Source organism: Podospora pseudoanserina, chromosome 6 (assembly GCF_035222485.1).
Source record: "Podospora pseudoanserina strain CBS 124.78 chromosome 6, whole genome shotgun sequence".
Lineage (NCBI taxonomy): Eukaryota > Fungi > Ascomycota > Sordariomycetes > Sordariales > Podosporaceae > Podospora > Podospora pseudoanserina.
The window spans coordinates 1,300,129-1,317,255 of record NC_085925.1 but is presented as its reverse complement, the minus strand read 5'-3'; the positions used below and the strand labels follow the sequence as shown (position 1 = coordinate 1,317,255).

At 53.2% G+C, this 17,127-nt stretch overlaps 5 protein-coding genes across 5 annotated transcripts; 1 reads left to right on the top strand and 4 right to left on the bottom strand.

The window, feature by feature from the left end:
- Positions 1 to 228: 228 nt before the first annotated feature.
- QC764_603520 (uncharacterized protein) lies at positions 229 to 923 on the bottom strand (the record flags this gene model as incomplete). Its single annotated transcript, XM_062948857.1, has 2 exons — positions 229 to 552; positions 618 to 923. 2 exons carry the CDS (start codon positions 921 to 923, stop codon positions 229 to 231), a joined length of 630 nt encoding a protein of 209 aa, XP_062797377.1.
- Positions 924 to 2,086: 1,163 nt separating this feature from the next.
- CDC36 (transcriptional regulator) lies at positions 2,087 to 4,779 on the bottom strand (the record flags this gene model as incomplete). The annotated part of the gene is made up of 4 exons (XM_062948858.1): positions 4,513 to 4,779; positions 3,665 to 3,983; positions 2,352 to 3,137; positions 2,087 to 2,294 (listed from the first exon to the last, which is right to left on the bottom strand). Exons 2-4 carry the CDS (start codon positions 3,841 to 3,843, stop codon positions 2,087 to 2,089), a joined length of 1,173 nt encoding a protein of 390 aa, XP_062797376.1. The 5' UTR covers positions 3,844 to 3,983; positions 4,513 to 4,779.
- Positions 4,780 to 4,868: 89 nt separating this feature from the next.
- On the bottom strand, positions 4,869 to 6,476 carry QC764_603540 (uncharacterized protein). Its single transcript, XM_062948859.1, has 5 exons — positions 6,250 to 6,476; positions 6,102 to 6,185; positions 5,877 to 5,985; positions 5,327 to 5,825; positions 4,869 to 5,271 (listed from the first exon to the last, which is right to left on the bottom strand). The coding sequence occupies exons 1-5, from the start codon at positions 6,353 to 6,355 to the stop codon at positions 4,930 to 4,932; spliced, it is 1,140 nt and encodes a 379-aa protein (XP_062797375.1). The 5' UTR covers positions 6,356 to 6,476; the 3' UTR covers positions 4,869 to 4,929.
- A 1-nt stretch (position 6,477) lies between these two features.
- Positions 6,478 to 8,878, top strand: QC764_0091560 (uncharacterized protein). The gene is made up of 2 exons (XM_062940926.1): positions 6,478 to 7,080; positions 7,185 to 8,878. Exons 1-2 carry the CDS (start codon positions 6,874 to 6,876, stop codon positions 8,559 to 8,561), a joined length of 1,584 nt encoding a protein of 527 aa, XP_062797374.1. The 5' UTR covers positions 6,478 to 6,873; the 3' UTR covers positions 8,562 to 8,878.
- Positions 8,879 to 9,157: 279 nt separating this feature from the next.
- QC764_603560 (uncharacterized protein) lies at positions 9,158 to 16,708 on the bottom strand. Its single transcript, XM_062948860.1, has 4 exons — positions 12,626 to 16,708; positions 11,783 to 12,481; positions 10,928 to 11,727; positions 9,158 to 10,865 (listed from the first exon to the last, which is right to left on the bottom strand). Exons 1-4 carry the CDS (start codon positions 12,932 to 12,934, stop codon positions 10,625 to 10,627), a joined length of 2,049 nt encoding a protein of 682 aa, XP_062797373.1. The 5' UTR covers positions 12,935 to 16,708; the 3' UTR covers positions 9,158 to 10,624.
- Positions 16,709 to 17,127: the final 419 nt, after the last annotated feature.

The window sequence follows — 17,127 nt, the reverse complement described above, 5'->3', positions numbered from 1 at the left end:
GACTACATACCTAATCCCTTCACACACGTTCCTGGATCTGCGTTGTTTATGTCTAGCCCACTGTGGCCGCAATTGTATTTAACCAAAAATCAACACAACCTTCCTGCTAGCCTTCGCGCTGATGAAGAATAAATATACCATTCTATGTAGGGGCCCCAAACACAAACCCCGAATGCAATGCACATAATGCTATGCAGAGAGAAACAAGCCAATGTACACCACAGATTCCTACAACCCCTTCGCAGCCTTTTCTGCAGCAATCTTAGCCTCCATCTTCCTCCTCGCCTCCAGAATCATCTGATCCCTCCTCTTCTGCAACAAACTCTGCCTCTCATCCTTGTTCGAACTCCACGCCTTGCCTTTCCCACTCGCCTTGGTGTTGTCCTCCTCAGGTTCGGACCCCTTCAACTTCTCCGCCAGGTTATACCTCGTAATCAGATCCGGGTGTGCAGGCACAGGCGGCTTGACAGCGCTATTAACATTCGCGTTCCCAGAAGCAGCCGGACCAGCGCTCCCCTCGGGTGGTGGCGGCGGCTGGAACGTAGCTGGGGGCTGTCACACAGATAAACATTAGCAATCATTCCAAACCCCCTCCTTCACAAAAAGAGTAAACTCACACTCTCCAGCCGTCCCCCCAAAATCCTCTCCGCAGTCAACGCCACATTCCCCCCCGTCCTCTGCAAATCCCACAACACCTCCCTCCTGCTCAAATGCGGAAACATCTGCATAACCCTCTGCACCGCCGCCTCCCTCTGCCTCGCCATCGCCGCCGGGTCCTGCTGTCCCGTCGCCCTCCTCCTATCCCCATTCCCATTCCCGTTCCCTGACCCCGAAGAAAACAAGTACTTGATCAAGATCCCAGACAGGACCAGAATGAACAACAGCCCCGGGACGTTGACTTGCTGCTCGGTTGCGTCTGCCATTTTGAACTTCCCTTCCCTATCTCTCTCTCTCTCTTTCTCTCTCTCTCGCGGAACCCCCGGTGGTGGTTGTTGTTGTCGTTGTTGGTATAGAAATACGCGAGGGCGAGGTAGGGTAAAAAACGGTGATATATGCCGCGTGCGCGTGCGCGTGATCGGAGTCGGAGTTCTTCACCCGGGCAATCCTGTCCTCGGTCGTAGGTGGCTGGCTGGCTGGTCAGGTAGCGAACAGATAGATGTGCGCAAGGTAAATCCGTTTGCGAATCGGCAGTCCCGGTCGGCAGTGCTGTCAAACGCAAGATGAAGAGTAAAAAAATGTTGGATAGAACGATGAGGTTCAAGGCCCAAGGTTGACGATGGGGAGTGGATCAACGAAACAGGTGGTTGGTTGGTCTCGGCCGTCGGGTGCGTCGTGGATGTTCAAATGGCTTGATGCCGGACACGTTCGCTCCCCGTCGCGGCCTCGAATCACTTGCATCATCCGTGCCAAGAAACCACCCGGCGCTCGGTCCAGGCAGCTCGCACTCACTCCCTCACGTTAACTCTGGCAAGTGGCGTCAATCTATCAAAATGGACACGTTACACAGGGAACAAACTTAGATATGCTCGCTCACACTTACACACACACAACATCTATTCGCTTGTGACGCCCCGAATAGAGGATGCTCACCAACTAAAACCTTCCCGTGGCCGTTGCACCCACGCCCACCGTCGCTTTTTGAAGCCCATGAGAAAGGGGGTGAAATCAAGCCCGTTCGCTAAATCACATCCCCTCGCTAGAGCTGAAACTACTTAATGAATACACTATGATTTAAGCCTGCGATGCTTCCCTTTGCCGGCTGGCATACTATCAAGATACTACAGCAGGTGACGCGGACGTCGTGTCGAGGTCAGCATAGTGCAGAGTAAGTTCCCTCTGCGGCATCAGGTCAGCAAAGCCGTGTCAATATCCTTTGTAGACAAAAGTTTCATACCCGCTCTTTGCGCCATAAGTCTTTGTCCCACACAATGTAGTAGCCTCGCTCAGTATTAACGCTCAAGGTTTGAGGTACCAGCTGTTCGTCCTTGGTCAACCAGAGTTGCAGACGCTTGTGCCATCGCCAATTGCGGCTCATGCTGTATTCGTCTCAGTTATCACGCTCATGAGAATATGGGGCAGCAGACACTCACAGCTCCATCGCCGCCAACTGCTGTTTGTAGTCCCGCGGACAGCTGTAAAAGATCCACATCAAGGTCTCCTCGTTGAAGCTACTAATTTTCACGTCCATGGGCTGTACGTTTTTGACCTCGTAGCAGTCGGGCAGCTTGAAATTCTGAACCGCCGGCCTTGGAGGCATGGCGTTGAACAGCGAGTAAATCTGCGTGGAAATCAGGCTTGAACAGAGTTAGCAATTGTCACGGTCTCCTAACGTGTGTCAGACAGCAACCTACTCGCTGGAACGCAAATCCAACCCCAGAACTGATGGCTCGATCCCATGGCCGATGATGTTGTAATCGGGGAAATTGTTCATCAAAGTCTGATGCCCCTTAATCCCCCACCTGTCAATAGGAGACATCCCTTCAAGAGGATCAACAACATCCGGGAGCTGCCCTCGGTCCTCCTCTCTCGCCTTGCCCGAAGGAGCGTCGTTACCAATAGCGCCTAACGGATTTCTGCCGACCGCATCATTTCCTGAAGTATGTGACGCCACGCTGCCCTCGCGAAACCCGAGTGGCTTTTGGCGCGGTTCTTCATCGTCCACTGGACTTCGAGGCCCTTGGGACCTTTGTATCGACGTTGGCGAAATAACCTCTCCTGTCCGGGAAGTAGCCGACAGGGCGTTGAGAAGACCGTTCCCAGCTAGGTTCGCGTGTGACACACCCCTAGTAGAAGGGGCGCCCCCTTGGCCGAACCCCATATTCGACATCAGACCTGGACCACGATCTTGCCCTCCTATTTCGCCGTTCGTTGATCGGTTCAATGGTGGGAACTCGTCAGCCTGTCCTCCCTGGGGCGCTTGGTTCACGGCTCCCTGGTTGCCAAAACGAAAAGACGATTGCGCAGTCGAGGCTAGTCGAGAGGATGTGAATAGATCTTCTTGTTGGCCCGGATGCGCTGATAAGGGAGTCTGGGGGCCCCGGTGAGCTCCTCCACCGATATTGCGGGATGGTTGTTGCGCCCACATAGATGCAGGGTTTGATTGATTTGGTGCCGTGTTGGACAGAGATGGAAACTCCCTAGATACGGCCCCGTTAGTACGCTGTCGATTCAATAATGAGACCAAGAGAGTCGCAATCTGCGACAGAGAGGCAAGGTATGTGCGCCAGGCTGTGAGACAGTACCCCTTTACAACCAAAGCGTACGGCACTCCTTCTGGTTGCTTTTGCGGTTGTTCTTTGGCACTGGCTGCCTTGCGCATTGCAGCGATTCTCATCTTTGACCCGACCGGTCGCGCCATAGCGAACTACGCAGCGGGAAACGAGAGTCGAGTGGTGTTGCGCGTGGACAGGGTAAGGGGGTGGGTTGAGGGTGTTGAGGTGAAAGATCGGAGGCGAAATGCCAGACCAAAACGAGAGCGGCCGCAAAGTCGCAGTTGCAGGCCAGAAGCAATGAGCGCAAGGTGAATGGCCCAGAAAGTCGAAGAAAACCAGAAGGTCGCAACAATGGGATGAAAAACAGCGCGAATAATGCAGCCCGGCAGCAGCATCGCTCACCCCTCCGCCAACCAAAACAAAACAAAACAAAATCCGGAAGTCCAACTTACGATGGGTCCAACGTCGCCGACTGCTGCTGCGAGCCTATCAAGCTCTGGGCAAAACTGAGATTTCCACTTGCTTGCGGCCGCATTCCCATATTGAGGTTCGCATTCCCTCCCATCGATAGACCGCCGCCATTGCCAAACGCCCAATTGGAATTGTTCATCGCCGCTACGCAGTCATGCATGTCAACGTCTTTCTGCCAGACCTATCCTCCTCCCACTGCATTCTCACCTTGCTGCGCTTTAGGTAGCCCCCTCGCCTGCCCTGGGCGCCCCGGCTGTTGCTGAGGCGGCTGTTGCCCGTAGGGCACTTGTCGTAATGGTCCTATTATTGACGACATCAGTCAGCAAATCTGTTTCCCTGTTGGAACCAAACTATTGCGAGCTCGGCTGATGGGTACACCCTGGCGGGAAGAATGGGAGGTCATGGCCGCCTCCTGAGACATTCGGACGTCGTCTTCGATTCGGGAGCGATTGGAGGAGTACAGCCGGCTGAACCGCCCAGCAGCATAGGGCTCAACAGTGCAGTTCCTCCTTCACCATTTTGACTTGATGAAGGTGAGGGCATGTTAAGCCTCGCTCACAACAACCCCCTCCCCCACCGGCTCCCTCCCCGCCGCCAAGTCTATGTATGTCTGCTTCGGTTCGATGTAGGTGCAGAGGCCAGTATTATCCCTCGTTCCATCCCATAGCTCGGAGGTGCCACGAGGGCCAGACGACTGGGCGGTGACTCGGCAGGTGTTTTCTTTGACGGCGGCAGATTGTGTGGCATTCGAGATGGACAAACAGCGGGGTACCGGGCGAGACGAGGAATCAAGATGGCAAAAGCAAGGGCAAAGAATGGGCCATCGTACCTTGCCGGTTCATCATTTGGAACGCGGGGTTCAGAGGTGTCTCGGTTCGTAGTTATATATGTGTTCCTAGATGAGACTGGATAGAGAATATCTTGGGACGAAGAGGGTAAAACGGTGGTGATGGCCAGCCAGTGTCGCGTTTTCGAGACAACGCTACGAATCATGCAAACGCTTGTAACTGAACCAAGGATGGGCGCTTGGTTGAGGGCGGGAAAGCTCAAGGGATCGCAAGCGGGTCCGTGCATTCTCCACAAAAATTATACCGCAATGTCCAAATTTAAAGCCAAGGCTACGTCCACCGTCTTCCCTGTCGCCTCCTAAACTTTAATTCAACCAATTACTCCGTACTCAGACCTGTCAACTGGCACCGGCAAATGAGTTTATTTTCACTCTTCATTCATCTTTCAGAGTGCCTATCTAAGCCGCCGTCCGAACAGCATCTAACAGACTCTTCTCAAAGTCCAAGTCTGTCAGATGTCGCCCAATCAACACCAGCTTGCCTTTCCGGGGTACATCACCAGATGACGGCGCGGGGCTGTCAAAGATATCGAAAATCTCTCTCACTCCCTGGACCATCTTTTCAGCCCCATCCTCGATAAATAGCCGCCCCTTCACCCGATGGATCTCAAAAGCTGGCCCATTGGCCGCCTTGTTCCCAGGAAGCTCATTCTCCCACAGCACCGAGCGCAGCCAGGCGTCTACTGCCGTCAGTTGGTTGGTCGTCAGCTCCTCGAGAGGGATTGACAATGTTGAGATGGTCTAGCAGATCTGTCAGTTTGTTTGCGCCACAGTCGATTGGATAGGTCCCACTCACTTTATCGAGGTGGCTGTGCCCACGTCCTGCACGGTCAAGTTCATCGACACGGTCATATGCGTGCAAGTCGAGCAAGAATCCCTCCAGATCAGGCACAACACTTTGCGAGGTGACGAATATCTTGGCCAGCTCATTGATGGATGTGATGCGCTCCCTGACGGCTTCCAACCCTTCTCCGCTCACAAGGTCAGACTTGTTGATGACGATGACATCGGCGTGTGAAATCTGCACGTGAGCAGTGGTCATGACTGGTCCATGATCATCAGAGTCTTCATGACCTTCCACTTTGCCCGCAGGATCATCCAAGCTGCGAAGGATATTCTTGGCATCAACGAGGGTCACGATGCCATCTAGATAAATGGTGCTCGCCAGCCCGTCATCAACCCAGAATAGCGGCGCCAGATTGCCCGGATCAGCCAACCCTGTTGTTTCGAGCAAGATGTAGTCGAACTTTCCCTTCTTTTCCATCAGAGACTCGATGGCGTTCACGCCTGTGTCTCTGTTTACAACTGTTAGCGGGGTTTCATTGACTTGAAAGAGGCCGTCTTACTTCACGGAGCAGCAGATGCATCCGTTGCCCACCTCTAACCACTCTTCCACAGCCTCGCCATCCTTATTCACAGTCAAGGACTTTTCAATGTCCAAAGCTGAGCTGTGTCAGTTACGTTATACTCAAGCAAATGTCTCAGGGGGAGATGACTTACAGTCCCCAAACTCTGAAAATAATAGTCAGCAAGAGACACTCTTGACACAGAATCTGGTCTCCTCTACTCACCATTCATAATCACAGCAACCTTTTTGCCATGCTTTGCAGTCAGGATGTAGTTGAGCAGTGTGGTTTTCCCAGCTCCAAGGTATCCTAGGGTTTGTGTAAGAACAGGTGATATATCCCAAGAGTAAAGTAAAGCCATAGCAATACAAACCTGTTACTATTGTGATTGGCACCTTTTTCGCTTTTTCTTCTGGTACTTCTACTGTTTCATCAGCACCAATCAGGTCTGGCGGGGCGTCGTCGTCGTCAAAGTTCATTTAAGCGGTCGTTATTTCGTCAATTGTATAAAGAGAAAGTGTTGAGTTCTGGTATCCTGTCTGTCCTCTTTGAACGGGTCAAGATAGTCAAGCTGATGATGTATCTGCAAGGGCGCACATGTCCTGGAACAATGCTTCGATCAATGGCGGGGCAGGCAACTTGGAATCCCAGATTTGGATCTAGGCTTGGCAAGTTACGTAAGGGCACAGCAGGGATCCCCGGTTCAGGGAGCTTGGGCCCCCAGAAGCTGGTAAGCGCCGCCCGGGACAGCATTAACTTCTAGAATGATATCGGGCAACGACGTCGGTCCATACTTTCCAGCTTCACAAAACCCCCGGCCCGAGTTTACCCAAACATCACCCCAGCATCTCTTTGTCGAGTCGTCGATTCTGCATCAACAATCGATATTGTCAACCACAGTCTACCATCTCTAGGAAGTAGGCATCCGCGCGCGCGGCCGACAAAGACCAAAGTCAACAAACCACCCACCCACTCGAGCCTCGAGGACAAAACAACCATGTCCCTCGCCCCAAACTCCCCTCGGCTCCCCAGCCCACCACCTCCAGCCGAGATCCAAATAGGTCCCAAATCCCCCATGATGGGCGCCCACCACCCTCCCCCAATAGAACAAACCGCCCTCGACGCAAACTCCAAACGGCGCATCCACCCCGGCACCAAAGCAGCCGACATGCACGCTGGTCCCCCTCTTGTTCCCCTCCAAGAAGTTTGTCTCCCTTCTTTCACACCCCCCCCTCCTCCCTCTCCCTCCCCTCTCCCCTCCCTCACCTCTCCCCGCTCCCTCCACAAATAAACTAACCCCATCCCCAGCTTGACTCGGCCTTCCAACTCCAAGAACACCTCTCAGCCCTCCACTACCACCACTCCTCCTCTAACACCAGCCCTATAACCCGAACCACCGCCCTCCTCCTCGCCACTCCGCCCCCAGGAATCGACAAAACCCTCTGGCTCTACGAACTATGCCGCTTCCTCGTAGCCCACTGCAACAAACTCATCGTCCAGTTCCTCTTCGACACCCCGCCTTGTTCCGCCCAGACATGCCCAGAGATGCGCGCGTCAGAATGGCAGTTTCTGTGCGCGGTGCACGACGCGCCAAAGTCCTGCTGCGCGATTGATTACTGCTGCCACACGCTTGACTGGGCGGCGAATGTCGTCACCAACCCCAAGATCTTCCCCAGCAGGTTTGTGGTTGACAGTCACGACAAGAACCAAGCGGTGAAGAATTTGGTCAATGTCTTTAGACGGCTGCACAGGATTTTTGCCCATGGTTGGTTTCAGCACAGGCAGGTGTTTTGGAAGGTGGAGGGGGAGACGGGGCTGTATGTTTTTTTCAAGACGGTCTGTGATGTTTACGATCTTTTGCCGGCGGAGAACTACAAGCTGCCGCCCGAGGCGGAAGGGCTGCCGATTGCTGGGGAGGAAGAGGAAAAGACAGCAGGAGGGGGGAAGAGACAGGGCGGGATAACGATTGCGAAACCGCCTCCGAGGGTGGCGGAGCCGAGCGGGGAGGATCCGGGGTTGAGTAGGACCAATACCCGGAGACATATCAAGTCTAGCCCGTCCACGGGGAGCTTTATCATGCCTGTTCCTGAAGCGGACGAAGATGACAGCCCTGGGGGTCATGGGGAGCTTTCGAGGAGGTTGAGCGTGATGAGTATATCTTCGGGAGTGAGCGAAACGGGGACTGTGGTGGAGGCAGGACGACCAGAGGAGGAGGAGGAGGAGGGGAGTCCGGAGGGGGAGATTCCGGTTATTGTGGAGGGGTTGAAGGAGCCGGTTAGGCCGGGGAGTGTTATTCCCCCTCCTAAAACGACAGAGGTGGAGGAGAAGAAACTCGAGGAAAATTTTGCGGACGAGCCGGAGAGCTATTCTGGTGTTACTGCTACTGCGAAGGAGGTTTTGGCTTCGCCGCCGGAGGAGGACAAGAAATTGGAAGGGGAGGAGAAAAAGGGAGATGATAAGGGGAAGTGTATCGAGGAGGGGCAGGGTGGCGCTAAGGATGCTCAAGAAGAAGAAGAAGAGGAGGAGGAGGAGACAGATGGGGAAGTTGATGACGTTACTGTCGTTGGTGGTGGGGCGGAGGTGGAGGTTGAGATTGAGGAAACCGCCCCTGCTGCGGCAACAGGAGATGGTAAAGATAAGAAGAAGGAAGAAGAGGAGGACAAGCCGGTAAAGGAGCTGGATTAGGAGACTTACTCTGCAGGGAGCTACAAGAAGGAGAAGGAGAAGCCAGAGACGAAGGAGAAGAAGCCAAAGACGAGGCTGGACCAGAAGACCTATCTTCGGGGTTCTTCGGGGTCTTCTGGGTCTTCTGGGTCTTATAAGCGGGGGGCCGGAGGGATAATGCGTCGCTGGAGTTCATAGATCCTGAGTCGGGGTTTATAAATACTAATCCTAGGTGAGGAAAGAAGGAGGTATAGCGTTATTTTGTAGGAATGTTTTGGGAGTGGTTAAACACCCTTTGTAAGCGTAGATGAATATATCACAGTATTATCCTGTAAACAGGTTGTTGTTTGTTGTCTTTGATCTTTGTGAATTGCTGTTTTGATGAACAGCAATAGGCACATAGCGGAAAGCCCAAGGAAGCAGTTTTGTGTATCCAAATCCATTTGTAAACAGAAACAAGTACTCTACAATGAAGTTAAAAATTAAACACTAAAACCCTTCTCCGCCAAAACCCATTTCTTTATTCCCAGGCTCACGATCTTTTTATATATACCAAACCCCTATTAACACCCCCCACCACCTCCGTTCCCATTCTAGCATCACCTATCCCTTCCCCGCCCTTGAGATACAAATCTACTCCCATGATCTGCCCCATCAACTCCCACACACAACACACAACACACACGCAAAGACACCACTAACCCCCTTTTCTTAAGCCCATCCATACCCATGCTATGCTATGCTATGCACACACCAAAAACCTCCAGACTCCAGTTACCGAAATCGTCGTCGTACTAATACATTGTATAGTCTCTCTCCCAACTTTTAGTTTCTTCCGCCCGCTCAGGAAAAAGAAAAAAAGAGAAAACCCAGGGTATCATTTCGCACTGTTTGGTTTGTCGCACTAGGTCTTCTTTTCGTACACACACACACGCACACACACGTACATTAGGAGGTTGTGTTGTCGGTTCCTTAAACTTCCATCTCTCTCTCTCTGTTGTTGTCCTGCCAGTCCTCGTTGATGATTATGACGCTGCCGCTGGTTCCGTCCCCATAATCCAACCACTTCACATAGAAAAGAAAAAAAATGAAACTTTCAGAAAATAAAAATTATGTGCTCATAAATGTCAAAATATTTGGTGCTTGAAATAAAAAAAATAAAAAAGTAAATAATACAATCCTTCCCCAGTCACTGGGGAGTATCTGAAGAGAAAAAAAAAGGGCAATGCAAGACAAAAGCCAGAAATAACAAGACAGCCAACCCAAGTGCAAAAACCCACAGATATATATATCAGTAATACAAAAAGTCAAAGTGAAAAAAATGTAACTCGAAAGGTTGTATGTAGGCCAGAATTAGGTGAGGGCCAGCTGTTCTTGGGGGCTCGGAAGACATCGTCCCGTGATCGTGCCGTGTCGTGAGGGGAAGACACCAAAAAGTCTTGCATCCAGTCCTAGAGCGCCGAGGTTGACGCTTCTCGCCCGTCTTCCGATGTTAGTGACATCCTCCACTCCTATTCCCGCGTGACAGGTCCAGTCTCCCTTTCCCCCAAGACTGTCAAACCCAAGCCAAGACACCACCGGTTCGGATGATGATGCATCATGCAACAGCAGCCGCCGCTCCCTAGAAGGAATTGGCGCCCGCATGGCGCCAGGAGAGTCACAAGATCAGCATGCCATTTGAATGTATCCTGCCGATTCCGATTGCATGACAGGGTGTCGTTGGGGGTCAGTTGGTGGTGTGTGGGGGAAAGAGGAAGGAGGAGAGCTGAGTAGGCACCATCATCACCTAACGCCGAGGGGGTGTTTCAGAATGGCAAATGCGGTGCCAGCTGTGATAAGCAATTTTTCCCCTGCATTAGCAACGATATTCGACGTCGCAGACCCGCATGATCGGGTCCCAGGAAATTGTCCAGGGATTCGGGCCGCCCGGCAGACATGAGCCGCATTGTCCTTGAGCAACGTCAACTGTTGTCGCGACGAGGTTGTTGCTGATACTTCAGTGTCCCCTAAATTTGCCAGCCGCCTGTCAGACCGTCCTGATTGAGTCGAACATAGGTTGCTGTCATGCCGCCATAACCGGGCCGTTAGTTTTCTGCCGCCTTTCTCGCGGCCTCTCTAATGTTCATCCTCGAAAACACATGGCGAATCTGCTGTACCGTGTCTCTCTGGGTAGTCGCCGCCATGGCATTGCGTTCGTCGGCATATGCGCGGATATTTTGTAGTAGGGGCGGAAAGCCCTCATCGTTCGGCAGCCACCATCTGGTGCAGGTGTCGTCTGCGAAAAGCTCGGCCATTCGCACACGCATCGTGGCAGGGAAAATGTATCTGTAATAGCCACAAAGTTAACGTCAGTCAAATGCCCTCAGAGGCCCAAGAGAAGGGCTTACCCCATCGCCTCCAGTAACACAAACTTCCTCCTGATCCACATCTGATGGCGTGGATCCCGCTGAACATAGAGAGCTGCCACAGCTAAAGCTGACTGCAACGCAATGAGCCCTCCCGGCGGGCTGTGCGACCAGAATTCAACTGCCTCGAAAATCTGGTAGATTTTGTAGGCATGCTCCCTCAATTTGTCTTTGGCTTCTCCTGTTGGTCTGATGCCACTCTGGCTGTCGTGCAAGAGGCTCATGGAATGGTAGCTGGCTGTCAAGACCGTCGAAGGGAACAGTGGTGGTTGAAACAGTGCTCCCGATGTGAACGGGTTGACAATATCGTTCGGATCTGGTGCGCGGCTCCCTGAAAAGTCCGTAACAAGATGGGAAGGGTCTACCAGAGCAGGATCCCATCCATTTTTCCAGTCGTCGAGACATCTGCTCAATCTTTGATGTTCTGCAGCGAAGTCTTCTGCCGTGACCTCTTCCTTCACCCTCCTGGCATACAACATGGCCATTTCCATCGAAATAAGCTGCATCTTCGCAGAGCATGCTTCGAACTTCCAAAAGACACTGTCTGGTTCGGCAGCCGTGCACGAATCGTGGTATGTTGCTGCCTCCAAGTACCATTCACGAGGCAACGTCGTTTCAAAGCTACCCATGATGGCAACGAAGAGATCAAAGCGACCGTACCAAGTCAGTGCAGCCCGGCCTGTCTGTGACTGCATGATTGTCTGCGGAGTAAAAAGCTGCGTAAAGATCTCCAGGGCGGCCTTTTGATGGCCCATGAGGTTGACCCAGTCACCCAAATATTCCTGGTTGGTGTTTAGTTATCCTGGCCCACCCACGGTCGAGAGGAGCTTTACATACCTCGATTGTCGCGAGCTGCAATATCGTCAAAAGCGTCGCGATACTGTACTTTTCTTTCCTCTTTAGACACTCCAAAAGATTCTTGACGCTGTGGTTGTAATATTGCAAGAACTCGTTGATCCTGCCATGGGGATTATGCAGCGCATGGTGGTATGCCGAAAAGGCCACAATAGCATACAGCAAGGCCTCATTTCGAAGCGCCAACCCTACCAGAGTGGTTCGGAAGAAGTCACCGGCGTCGCTGATGAGCCCGTAGTGGTAGTGCGTGATATTTTCGTAGAAATAGCCGAGATAAAACTGCAGCTCGTGTGGTAAGAACGTCCAGTCTGGACGGTGCGATTGTGCGGTCGCCGTGCCCGTCGACAAGGGAGAAGAGCTCTTATTACCATCAAAAGACGGGGTCTCCGAGTCGTACCGGTACCCTGTAGGGACACGCTGTAAACCAAAGGAGGATGTGGTGCTCGATCTTCTCAAAGGAAACATTGGCGCAGTCGTCGATGTGGCGCTCTGCGGCTCTTCCTCATCTTCATCCATGATCGGCTCCAGCTTTGAATCCCGGTCGTCGTCGTCATCGTCGTCGCCTCGTGAAGAGGTCGGGCTCGCCTGTTGACTGGGCGCAGTTGAAGAAGACTCTTTTGAGGTCGAACCCCCAGAACCTTTCGGCGGCGCCGGTTCTGGATAGAGGCATTCTCTCTTTCCCTTTCGGCATCCTGGAGCAAGTTAGCTACCGTGCTACTGCTAGACACATCTTTTCGCTACCCACTTTCACAGATCGGATGTGTTTCGTCACACTACAACCATGTTAGCCACCACACGTTACTTCCAATTGCTCTTCAGACCCACCTTGACTCGACGGCTGCGACATGTAAAGCAGCCTGATCTTGTGCGTCGATGTTTGATGTGATCGAGGCCTGGTGCTGACTTGCGCCTGCTTCTTTGCGACTTTGGCGCATTGAACATGATCGGCTCAGGGAATCCCGTAAAGTATCCCAGGCTTTGGTATGGGTTAGGCATTGGAGGGCCATGGCCTCCCATGGCCAACACCTGAGGTTGGTGAGACATCTGTGGGGGGCCTTCAAGTGGACTCTGGTTAGGCTGTCCACCCACACCCGCCATGGAGGATAGAAAGTGGTGATAATGATAGTCACCCATGATGACTGTTTGAGGACACGCGATGCGAACAGAATGTAAATGGTCGAGTATGTGTCGTGGTATCAAATGATTTCGGGAATAGTGTACATGCGGACTCGGCTCAGGTGGTGTTTGGAATGCGCTTTCTGTTCGATGGCTCCGGTCTGAGGTGCGTCAAGTTTGTTGGTAAGGAGGAAGTCGAAGCGGGATGACGAGGTAGTCAACTGGCCGGCGGTAAACGAGTATGACCTTGACAGATGTATCTTTGGGAGACCGCCGTCGATGGTCAGGCACGTCTTGTGTGGGGAGAATACCTGTGCCGAGCGGTCGAGGAAGAGGAGAAAGGAAATCAAATCCAACCGGAGTTGAAATGGTGGTCGGCGGGGGAGGGAAGGGGTGCCAAAGAAAAGAAGTTGAACTCTGGCCAATAGATGATAGTCGTGCTGTGCCCAGAGAATCCACGCAAACAAGAATAATAGCCTCTCCCCCGTCAATAGCCCTCTCTTGACCTTCTCCAAAGAAGCTAATCCCCGGGATATATAATGATAAGTTAAGCACGCCCAAGCGCCAAGGCAAGGACGAGAATGGCAGGATGTGAGTCCAGGGTAGGGGGGGTAGTAGGGGGGCAGGAGGAGAGCTGGGATGCCACCAGTTTGGGCTGAATGTCCGCACACAATGGAGGAGGAGATGCCAAACTGGACACGAGCGGCAATCTCTTCGCCAGACTGGGGGATCGGGTACCAGTGGGGATTGGTACTGGAAGAACGGCTGACGGTGAGACCCCCTTCTCCGCTCAGTCAAGCTTTGGGGTGCCGGGAAACCAGGGTGTCTGGGTTTGATGGGGTTGCTGGCTGGCAGAAGGTGATCTGCTGCTGGAGGGGGTGACGATTTCTTGGTTCAAGGGTGGGCGTGCATGTGGGTTCCCACTGTGACTGAGCAACCGCCGACAACAGAGCGCAGCCAGGATATCCACTGAGCTTCCCCAGACTCTGAAGAGGAGGAGGGTTGTTGGCGTCAACTTCAGGCGGGGGTAGCCGCGGGTAGCCCGTGGTGAGTACTGACTTGGTAGGAGGATACGAATCCGTTTCGGGTAGCTGTGCCCTTCAAGACACTCTCTCCAGAGCAAGTCAAGGGGTGGCGAATAGGCAGTTGCACGATTCTTGTCTTGCTGCCAAGCGCACCTCGACTGGTCCAATGCAGAAGTTTGTTGTTCAAAACAAGGAGATGGACAGGGGGGGACTTGATGTGCAAGAGCCGGATGTGCAGAGTGTCCGGTCGGAGACCTTTTACTAGTCCTGGCCAGTAGGAGTTGCTGTCAGGAGACCGGGTGAGGGTGCTGTACGTGTGACCGAGTCTCTCTTGGTAGAGGACCTGAGCCACATAAGCCGCGGCGGGAGAGGCCGAATATGACTCTGGAGAGCAGGATGCCGTCACAAGCGGATGGATGCAACGATGACCCTGTTGAGGGGAGTGCTAAGGGGCTGAAGGAAACAGTGCGGCTCCGTTCAGGATCACGATCCAAGACGACGACGAGGAGGCCAATGTTACTGGTGAGGGCAGATCTGGGGAGATGTAAGGTATGGGCGGAAGCGCGCCTACTGGGTTCGATCTTATTAGTCGATCAGTTACTGGTATGGACAATCTCCAACGGTCATAGCCAGTCGTCCAGGGGGCAGTTGTCCAGGATCAGCCAGCCCGGCCCGGTCCAGAGAATGTGCGCGGGGGTGAAGGGGGGGTATCAGTTGTGGGTATAACCCTGCCACCCAGCCCGCGGCTTCTGCATCCATACTACCTAGGTAGGTAGCGGCCACAGGCTACCGGTAATCCATCCAGCCTCAAGCATAGTGCATGTCTGGATATCCTTGGTAAGCCTTCTCTGGACCTCACAGGAAGGTGCTCGAATACACAACACAATGGCCTGTTATCGCGAAATGGAATATTCAGCGCCAAGTTTTTGTTGATCGTGGTGATATATCTGCATCGGTATTTCCTTCCATTATGGAAGGACCCTCCCTATCCCCCGCAGGCCAGCTCTCCATATCCACCCAACATCGTGGTATGCTCCGCGATGACCGGTCATCAAGGTACCCGAGGACAGAGCCCCTAGCTAGCTGCAAAAGGATTGTATCGTAGGGCCCGGCAGAAGACAGCAACAGCAGCGCAACAACCACAACAACACCACACTCCACAGAAAGCTAAACCGCTCCAGTGGGGTGTTGAAAGGGGCGGTTTAGCTCTTCAGCAGGGGGGTGGTTCGGTACAAAGTACTTGAAGCAGGGGTCCAAAGATACTTGTCGATACATGCTTAACGTTCTGATATTAAGGTCAAGGGAGTGCCGGGGGACATCCTAGCCCTCCCACCAGATTGCGAGGAAAGGACACAACATCTGGAAGATATTCTGTGGTTTGATCTTCGGCGGCTGGGTGGTTCAAGTGCAGCAAAGCCGCTCTCATCTTGTGCGGTTCATCTGATGTGGTGGTGGTCGTGCATCTCTTGGGTGGTGGCCCCCCTGCGAGTGGGTGAACGACGAAGGAACAGTTCGACCTTCAGGGATGCTGCTGGTGCTACCTAGGCCTAGGCCAAAGCTGGGCCCCTTGCCAACATCCACCGCAACGCCATGGCACGTCAGTGGAGCCGAGCTGGCTGTGGGCGATGAGACTGCTTCGATCGTGCGAGCAGCCCCGATGCTGACACTGAAGAATGGTTCTACAAGCTCACTGTGCATGTCCGTTGGAGCTAGGAACTGCAGGCCGTTCGGTACGGTTAGCACCTGCAGTAGACAGGCAGCTGTGGCCTATTGCTGCTGTGAAGGGCGCCGATGCGCACGGCCCTGCGGCAAGGTGTCCCCGTTGCTCTTTCGAGGCCTTGAGCGTGGCAGCCATGGACAGCCTGGGAAATCGACAAGCAGCCATCCCATGCACGCTCGCAACAGTCGGGCCTGCACTCCCAGGGCTTGACCGGGGTCTGTGTCAACCGTCGTCCGTTGTGGAAAAAGGAGCAAGCCGATTGAACGGTGGCTTCTGTGGGCTCGAGCTATTCGTTCTTGGGTTAGGAGACTCTGTCAGGATGCGCCGATGCAGGAGGTCGCTGGTCTAACCGGCAGACCCCACGATCCGGAACCCTTACGGAGCTATCGGGGTTGCTAGCGTGGGCATGTGATAAAATCGGGCAACGACAGTGCCGACTCTCAACACCGAGGACGGGTGAGGGAGGTGACAGTGTGTCGAGGGATAAAAATGAAGAGGTCCTTGGCTTGCTTCCGGGTTGGGCACGAGCCAACGGCTGTGAGAGCTCCAAGAAGCAAGTGGAAAAGGAGTCACTGCCCAAAGTGGTATTATCGAGATCTGGATCCATGCAAGATGTGGGCGATAAGACCGCACCCACTCACCTATAGCTGCCCAGCTTGCCAATCCATGGGTCCTCCGCAGGAAGAGTGTTTTTCTGTGATATTAACTCACATGCCGTCGTCCGCAGCCATTGATGCTGCGAGGGCGTCAGTAGTCACGAAGACAGGGTGTTGGTTGGTCGGATATGGTCCGTCAGGGTCTGGGTCAGGTCAGGCTGTGTCCTGGAGGTGATCAGGCATTGCATGAAAGATCCGACGGTGATTTACTGTCAGTTGAACAATCGACATAAAAGTTGAAAATCAACGGTAAGAAAGTGAAGAGTTTTCGGCCCCCAATTGGAGTAGACGCCAGAGAATGAAAGGGAAGGTTGCAGCGAACATGGAAAGAGCAGATCTGGCGGTCGAGGTGTCGTGCCACAGGGCCGCTGCTGGCAAGAGCGAGCCTGACAGAGAACCTGGAAAGTGCATCCCACCCTACCTACCAGATTTCGACGACGGATGTCACTGTAAAAGAAAACCCCACGTGCATAAGCTGCTGTCAACAATTTTAACCGATTTAACCTTGCCCAATCAGGGAATCGTGCCAGCGAGGTGGAAATCGGAAAGTTCCAAAAGACACAAAAAGCAAGCAATTGTTCGTGTTTGATATAACATATCTGGTGTTCTACCTGATAGTATGTCGACAGTTGACGTCAGGGCCTTCTCTATCACTTTTATCACCTAGGTAGCTTAGCTGCTTCACTATTTGGTCTAAGAGTTCGCACTCGCTAGCCCAAGCACTGGATAGGTGAGGCTTCACTGAGAAGGAACATACACAGTAATGACCTGCTGTGTCGGATATGCCGTGATACTGTAGGACCGCGACTG